Source organism: Rhipicephalus microplus, chromosome 3, assembly GCF_043290135.1.
Source record: "Rhipicephalus microplus isolate Deutch F79 chromosome 3, USDA_Rmic, whole genome shotgun sequence".
Lineage (NCBI taxonomy): Eukaryota > Metazoa > Arthropoda > Arachnida > Ixodida > Ixodidae > Rhipicephalus > Rhipicephalus microplus.
The window spans coordinates 31,733,052-31,742,034 of record NC_134702.1 but is presented as its reverse complement, the minus strand read 5'-3'; the positions used below and the strand labels follow the sequence as shown (position 1 = coordinate 31,742,034).

At 45.6% G+C, this 8,983-nt stretch overlaps 1 protein-coding gene across 6 annotated transcripts in view; it reads left to right on the top strand.

The window, feature by feature from the left end:
* Positions 1-8,528, top strand: part of LOC142802754 (uncharacterized) — a 12,515-nt gene extending 3,987 nt beyond the window's left edge. For 2 of the 6 annotated variants that reach the window (XR_012893979.1, XM_075887783.1), the window contains exons 2-3: positions 2,731-2,809; positions 7,768-8,528. Coding sequence is in view for 2 of the 6 variants with exons in the window: in XM_075887783.1 (XP_075743898.1) it covers positions 2,731-2,809; positions 7,768-7,773 (85 nt within the window). In the remaining 4 variants the exon portion in view is untranslated. Of the gene's footprint in view, positions 76-2,730; positions 2,810-3,570; positions 3,766-7,767 lie in introns of those variants that run through there. The other 4 variants (XR_012893981.1, XM_075887782.1, XR_012893978.1 and 1 more) reach the window with 3 other exon arrangements.
* Positions 8,529-8,983: the final 455 nt, after the last annotated feature.

Here is an 8,983-nt window from a genome sequence, read left to right as displayed (position 1 = left end):
GACAACTGGAGGACAAAATTTGAGTGTTTCGTTCGTCAAGCTGACGTCGACTACCGTTTTCTTCCTGACCCGACGGTACGTGTGTCCGTACTACATATTTCTAAGTCGTTCCAATGACCCCAGCTCCAACATGTTCCGTGGAGGCAGAAATGCTGTAGGCCCGTGTGCTCAGATTTGGGTGCACGTTAAAGAAACCCTGGTGGTCGAAATTTCCGGAGCCCTCATCTACGCCGTCTTTCATAATCATATGGTGGTTTTGGGACGTTAAACTCCACATATCTATCTATCCACCGTGTTCCGATTTTGCTCTAATATAAATGTCAAGTGTGCTTCTCACTTGTTGGCGTAAACCCTAGCATTATAATTATAAACGCGTGTGGCAGCATGTCTTCAGAACAGGCGTTCCTTTAGGGTCTGTAAACATCTTGCTATAGACGATTATCACGGCGGACTTGTATTACATCTGTTCACTTGGTTGATAAAATTGGAAAGAATGCTGTTGCGAAACTTAGTGCATCGGCTTTGTGCATAGTATTTTTGGCCTGCGTTCCTACCTCATTATTGTGGTATTATTGTGGTCAGCACCTTACAAGGATGTTTGCAGAAAATTTATATGCGTGTAGATACTTACGGCAAAACGCTTTCTTATTTGGTTTTAGGTGTGCGATTTCTACTTCAAGCTAGAAATTTTAGGAATCACTACCAAACATATACCGATCCAATAAGCGGCCGTGCAGTAGAAGCGCACACGGTGGCTACACAGTTTAATATATACAGTAATAACACTTTTTCCCAGGCCCCAAGTTATATGAGCGACTACGCACTGCAGTGCGAGAGGGGCCAAAGCGAAAGAGCAAACGCCCCCCCCCCTCCCCCTGTGTCGGTCACAAGAAATTTTTGTGAAACGTAAGATTTTGTTTTTTCTTGCAGGGGTCAGCACACTGATATTATGCTGAATAACATAATTGTGGCAGCAGCACACGCTCTTCTCAACTATAGTGCCTATAAAGACAGATGCTCGTCGAAAGAGTATAAATAAAACTGCAGGAACTTTATACTTGAGTAGGAACAGTTTTATTGCTTATTCTAGATATGTGTGCGTGGTCGTGTGTGTGTAAATAAAGGCATGAATAAAATGTACCTCACTTATTTCATCACTTTGTTGGGCCATCGAATTTCGCTCTCGTAGATCAACCACACATTCGATAGCGCACAATGTTTGACTTTTTCGTGGAAGAAATGGCTTGCAGGCGAATCTCCAGACGCTTTGAAGCGCATTACATTACTTAAACCAGTGCCATTTTTTTTTTACCCAAAAGGCAGAATGAAGCTGTTAAGCATGTACAACTCGCCGCGAACGCTTTATCTTCTAACGGGAGATGATGGTATCAATGTATTCACAGCCTCCCATACGCGCACTCGCTCGGGAAAAACGTGTTACGTCATGGCGAATGTGAGCAGGCCTGATAATTTAGGTCGCATTGGCTCGTTCCCATCCGTAGCTGCATCGGCCAGTCACGGCGAAATAAAAGCATGAACAACTGATGTAATGCTAAGGGGCCCCTGTTCAGCGCTAGCCTGCTCTGCAATGCTACAGCACAAGGCGCGAATGCGCCGCTTAGGCGACCCGTACTGCAATGAGCCTTCAGCAGAAATGGTGGAAAATTTCGACTATGTTGTAACGTTCTCTCGTAACATTTTCATTTCTTCGGAACAGTATCATTGTGCGATTAGTGTGGTGAAGGAAAACTTCGCCGCAGTTGGTTTCCCCAGCGTGCAGCCAATAGTGACCACTGTCGAAAGTGGCTCAGTCCCCCTAATTTTTCTCAGGGAAGTACTCGTGCCCCCCTTGCCCCCCCCCCCTCCGGATGATAGGCCTATGGAACATGGTAAGAATTCGCTGTCAGATGACAAGAAATGCACGCGCCCAATTTGTGTGTGTGTGTGTGTGTGTGTGTGTGTGTGTGTGTGTGTGTGTGTGTGTGTGTGCGCGTGTGTGTGTGCGTGTGCGTGTGTGCGCGCGCGCGCGAGCTAGCAGAGTTTAGATACTTTTGTTTTTGGTGTGCATTATCAGAGAATGTGTGCCTGCGTTTTATGCCCATTTCGAAGTAAGTATAGCCTATAACTTCCTTTATTTCTTGATGCAAAAGCACGATAATGGATAGACATCGTAAAGGTTTTACCGCGGTAAAAGTGTCGCTCCAAGTGTTTCGCTAAACATTCAGCCAACTGGCTAACGGCTGAAGCTAAATTTGCAGGCAGAACCACAGCGAAATCGAGTAGCGACGCCAGGATGAGATAAACATGTACATCAGCGGGATGGCCTCCCTGGTGCCCATGTGCAAGTCCATCCCCCGGAAGCTGGACGAATTGACCGTACTCCGCATGGTCGTGCAGCACATCGAGACCATACGTGGCACATGCTCGTCACGATCATAAGGGTCGACGTACAATGTTCCTTTGAATGCACGTGCTTTATAGAAACTTAGCTTAACATTCATTGCTCTGTTAATGGCTAATGATTGCACAGAAAACGCTGCCATGTATTCGTTCAGCGATTGTTCGTTGTGCGGGGATATTTCGCAGCGCTTGTTCTCATTACCAATATCAGTCCGCGAATCAATCTCATGAATAGACTCATGGATCATTTATGCCTAAGAGCATTACTGGTATTTACGGCGGGTGGTCATACCGTTAATTCAAACCATTAATTTGTTCTACATCATGCAGGCTCCATAAATTTGTACATGGAAGGGCACTACAAGCACTCAAGTTGTCGGACGAGGACGCGAAAAACGTTGTCTTACAGGTAAGTGATTGCGCAACTAGAATTCTGAAAGTTTATTCCCTTAAATAACGTTCGTGTAACTCAAGTTTGAACTTACCCAAGAAGCTTATTTTCACTTGCGATAAAGATAGTAATCGACTAGCAATCTCTCGTCATATTTACTGTAGCTACTCTGTGGCTGTCTTTATCGGACATTGCTTGGTGCCACGTCCCACATTCTTTTGTACACCCGCACGGATAAGCTTTTGCAGCAAGAATCGCAAAAGTGTTTATCACATGATAACCACGAGGCGGAATATTTACCCTTTGCGAATACTTATCGTGAAAAAAAAGGGAAAATGGCAGGTGTAACCTTAAGAGACAAGAAGAGAGCAGAGTGGATTAGGAAACAAACCACCGATAAGGATATCATAGTTGAAATCAAGAAGAGGAAATGGACATGGGCCGGGCATGTAGCGCGTAGACAGGATAACCGCTGGTCATAATTACACGACAGCGCACGGTCGTGTCTAATCTCAGGAAGCTGATTTGATTGATTGATATGTGGGGTTTAACGTCCCAAAACCACCATATGATTATGAGAGACGCCGTAGTGGAGGGCTCCGGAAATTTCGACCACCTGGGGTTCTTTAACGTGCACCCAAATCTGAGCACACGGGCCTACAGCATTTCCGCCTCGATCGGAAATGCAGCCGCCGCAGCCGGGATTTGAACCCGTGACCTGCGGGTCAGCAGCTGAGTACCTTAGCCACTCTAGACCACCGCGGCGGGGCTATTCTCAGGAAGCGAGGAAAGTGTTCGGTAGTCCATCGCCCATCAGCACCGTCCTCGTCGGGCCTGGTGACCGGAACGGCGAGATGCAGACCGATTCGCCCGAGCCACGGCCTCAGTCGGGTCTCGCTGCAGGTTCGCGTCGCCAGCCAATCGAACGTGGCAGAGTATGGTAAGTGCCCTGCCCACTAGGTGAAAAGTTAGCTCCGTCGGTATGTGACCTGTGAAGGAGCTTAAGATGTATGACGCTGTCGACGAACATGTAGTATTTTCTTTCCTTGATTGCAGGCAAATGCTTGCCACCGAGAACAAAGATAGATTGTAGCTTTACAAGGCATGGCCCAACTTTTGCTTATAAGAATTATGAAACAATAGGTGTTGCCAAACGTCGTAGAGTGACTACTGGTCTTTATGGCGAGTGTCAAAAGTGTCCATAATGCATGAACGTTTCCTTTTTTCCAGATCGTCGCTTATTGCGTAGGTTCTTCTCTTTCTATATGCTGTTCTGTACGCTGTCAAACTGGACCATCACATCTTGTGAAACTGCCACATTTTCAACCAATCAGCGAGATTGTAGCTGCAATGTGAGTCAATCAGAGTTGACAAGACGGCGAATAGGACCTGGAGGGTTCTTACGTCGTTTCCAAAAGCATTTCAAGATGTTCCAGATAACTTGTGAACAAGGCTGTCTCATAGCCGTCAAAATTTTTTTAGATGCGGAGCATCTTATACTCGCGCCTTGTAGTGCGCCGTCCGCGCCGTCCGCACCGCTTCTCGAACATTCGACAGCTGACGCGCGCGCATGCGCCGTCGCGCCTTCGCCCACTCTTCCACCATCTGTGCATCCCTTCCTCCTCTACACACCGCGCGCGCTTCACTCCTCCACCATCTGTGCACCCTCCCTCCTCTACACACCGCGTTCGACATCTACAATTCTCCTGATTCTCCAGTGGACGCGCATGTGGCGTCGCGCTTCGAGAACATTCAACAGCTGACAGTGCATGCGCCGTCGTGCTGTATATATACTCAAGGTCGGCGCTCGCTCGCTCAGTTGCCGCTCGTCGGTTGGTTTGTACGGCGCGTCGACGTCCAAGGTCGCGGTGAAATGAATTCCAACGAATCCACAAACACAATGATCGACGTCCCTTCGACCAGCGCCGCCCTTTCGCATACGTGTGTACGTGTTCACTCATTTAACACCCCCTCCTACAACCACGTTAACCAATTTAGCCATCGACCCAAGTAAGTCGCAATTTAACACCCCATTTCACAACCACGTTAACCAATTTAGCCATCGACCCAAGTAAGTCGCACTTTAACACCCCGTTAACCAATTATATGCTCCGCATCCTCCTCAGTGTTCCCCCGAGGGAAGCTGCGGGCAATTTTTTCCTATCAAATTTATCACACCTTTGTCCTGACTAGACAGGCTCCCATCATACCGTATACTTCACCTGTGCAAAAGCCATCCGGTTTGATGACAGAGGCCTGCCGAAAATACGGTTTCTTGTTTCACACCCAAAGAAAAATCTTTTCAGCTTCTTGTCTATCAGCATCTAAAAACATTCCTGTCAGCTGTTTCGACGAAGGAAACACTAATATTTTGAATCTCTAAATTTATGCTGCATGATTACATAGAGTTTTGAGCCTTAGCCGACAAAATGCTTCTTGAGTACGTTTTAACTGCTTGAAACGCCTTTGAATGCTGAGCGTGGTGACACTTCATTGTCACATCTCCCCCCCCCCCCAAAAAAAAAAACAATCTAGGACATAGTTTGTAAAATAGTTAAGGCGAGGTAACATTTTCGTGAAAAGATGTGTCCTCGAGTTTGAATAGACCACGAAAGTTCACTGCTTGAAATGATACGTTATGGAGCAAGGCGGGCAGTACAACCATATTAGATCTTTCGCTGAGCACACCTGTACTTCATGATATGCGCTGGCGAATTGCAGTCGAAAATAAGTTACGGCCTCTTAAAAATGCACTATGGTGTTTTATTCTGCTGAAGTCTAAAACCAATGCATGAAGCTATTCAATGACCTGCTGTGCTTGGTCAAGCGCAATCTTTTTGTCTTAAGCTACTAGAAAGAAAATAAGAGCGCACACTATTGAGTGGATAATCATTCGAAGTGTTCGAAACCTTCGGTCCAGGCTACCCAAATTAGGTTTTCAATTTTGAAGTGCAGTAGGTTAAAGACTACAACTGCTTATAATTTCTCGGACAGCACATTTTAAGACAGCACGATATGTGCGACGTTTGCATAATGCTAGTTTTAGCAATATGTCGTAACAAAGCTAGTTTTTGATGGGGTGTTCTGATCAGTTATCATTAATGGAAGGTGACTTAAATCAGTACGCGCTGTCTGTGATGACTACATTTTCGGCGTTGGTGAGTGTATAATGGCACCGGAAAACAAACTTGGGGCGAGCTTCACAATTAGGCCATCGCAATTTGGTGTTGTATTATTTACAAACATAGTCCCATGCCGAGAATAATTAGGCTTTGAGCAGACGTATGGTAATGGCTAAACAAACCCGCCAAGGTGGTCTAATGGTTATAAGGTACTCGGCTGTTGATCCGCAGGACACGGGATCGAACACCGGCCGTGGCGGCCACATTTTCGATAGAGGCGAAAATCCTTGAAGCCCATGTGTTTAGATTTAGGTGCACGTTAAAGCACCCAGGGTGCATCTATGTCGGGCAAACCGGCAGGTGCATAAATGACCGCCTCCGATAACACCGAAACAATGTGCACAATGTGGTACAAGGGCATCTTGGCATTCATTGCCGAGATTGTGGGTGCACCCCTCTCTTTGATCAGTGCTCAATATTGGCAAGGCACAGGGACCAGCTTACCCGAGAAATTATTGAAGCCGAAAAAATACACTTGCTAGGAGATAAATGTGTAAGCACATCATCGATTGCTTTATCACAGACTGAACATGATTACCTAGCTGGGCTTTGAGGCCATAGAGGACCTGTCACACGTGTTTTGTTACTGATGTGTGGATTAGGCATGCCTTTTACCTTCATGCTCTGTTATCATCCTTTTTAGCAGTATATATTCTTGCCACTCTGTCAAATAAAGTTAGTTGGAAGTCAGCGCTCTTTCTGTCTACCCCGTCCTTTTTCCTTTGTTCGCGCGCTAAAACATCTTGCAAATATGAGAACCCAAGGTGGTCGAAATTTCTGGATTCCATCTCTACGGTGTCTCTCATATTCATATGGTCGTTTTGGGACATTAAACCTCAAGTAGTATTATTATTAGTATTAATGGCATGAAAAAAAAAACATGCCGAACAAAGGCCCTTTCACATGACGTGTAATACCATCAAATACCATCATTGTCTACAGCTCTCATGGTGGCTACATGTTTCGCTTCCAAAACAAAGGTGACCGTTTTGTTCTAATTCTTGTTCTTTTGAACAACGCGTTACTTACATCCTCGAACCCAACAAGTTTGTTAAAGGGTCACGGACGATTCTAACACCACATTGATTGATTGATTTTGCGGGGTTTAACGTCCCAAAACCACTATTTGATTGAGAGACGCCGTAGTGGAGGGCTCCGGAAATTTTGACCACCTGGGGTTCTTTAACGTGCACCCAAATCTGAGTACACGGGCCTACAACATTTCCGTCTCCATCGGAAATGCAGCCGCCACAGCCGGGATTTGATCCCGCGACCTGCGGGTCAGCAGCCGAGTACCTTAGCCACTAGACCACCGTGGCGGGGCGATTCTAACACCACAAGAAATATGCAGTAGCAAATTGCGTGAAACAAATGTATCAACAATTTATCAGTCAAATAAGACTGTGATCCACTCGCGTATACTGCCATCCCTCCCTGCTTTGCCTACAGCGCTTTCGCCGTGACGAAAGAAGAGAGAACGCGATTGCAGCGTGCGACAATTATTTGTAACTCCGCTCACACTGGACGGATTCTTAAAATTTTTGCGGCGTTGAATTCGTGAGGGAAAAAGCTCTTTCAGTGAAGCCTTTCTATGGTTACTTGAAAAAATAATGTTTCAGGGCCCCTTTAAAGGGTGACGAATAATTCTACCAGCAGAAGAAATATGCAATAGCAAATACGTGAAACGAGTGTATCAACAATTTTCTCGATCAAATAAAACTGTGATACACTCACGTATACTTACCGCAGTAAGTGATCTTGCCTGTAGTTTCACGTTCTGCTTTTTCATCCTAGATTTAGACCTGGTGAACATCTTCGTGAGCCGGGACAATTTGACTGCCGGAAGTCAGTTCAACAGTGAAGGAAATGACGAGGCGGCCATGGTGGTCATCATGAGCTTGCTGGAAGCGGACGCTGGACTTGGTGGATCGGTGGACTCCAGTGGGATTGGTGGACTCCAGTGAACTCCCTCTCGTTAAAACACCCGTTCGAACTCCAGTTTACGCGGACCTTTCACAAACCGTTTCTCGCGTCGAACAGAGAATACAGCATCTATGGACACTCATGCGAAGACATTGCATCTAGTCTGTATTCACTCCGAAGAGTGTACGGTACCGCACAGAACTTCAAGTCACGCTTCGGTAAAGACCGAGCCCAGCAGGAAATGTTTCAAGGAACTGACGCCCATCACTTCCAGCACGGTTCGTAGTAAACAACGTGAAGTGCTTGTCGTAGAGTGCTGGTTTTAATATTTAAGCTTTCTGTGTTTTAACAGCGAGTTCTACCGAAATAGCAGTCTACTTGCGGCGAAGGTAAATAAAATTAAAATCGAGCAAAAGATACAGTTACATTGTGTAATATTGAACGGTGTGCTTAAATGACGTTGTGTTTTAATCACGATGATATAAACGATAATTGTGACGGCTTTGTTCACGTCATAAATTCCACAAGCAAATGGAGATATGCTGCCAAATAAATTGAGCGATGATTCTGTATTAATTATAGGGTGTCCGTTGCAACGGGTTTATAATAAAAGAAATATCGCAATGATATTCCATGGTGTCTATGAGGAAATCCCGCGGCAAGGTCACGATGTCATTTTGCTCTGTGACCTGTTGTATTAAAGTTATTCGCTTTCTCCTGTTCAAACGACATATGTTTGGAGGATTATAACATGTTTGTTGCTGTCTTCATTATACATGTACCCTTGTGCCATTGGAGGGTCATTTGTTTGCGTGAGCTCCGCGACAAGCAATTCTGTGACTTAAAAGGAAGATGTTTCTAATGAGCCTATCTCTGGGTACTCATCACACAGGTAACACACGACCCGATTTGAAAAATTCTATTTAGCAACGGCTTAGGCATTTGAAACTTCATCGCAGCATGGTCATGTGAAACAGTGCGCTACGAAGCTACCCAAGGGTGCCACTTTCTGAGCCTTGCTACAGCGAATGAGTTCTGTGAAATCCCGCAAGGTAGCAGAGGCTTCTGAAAGAAGAAACGACAGCCA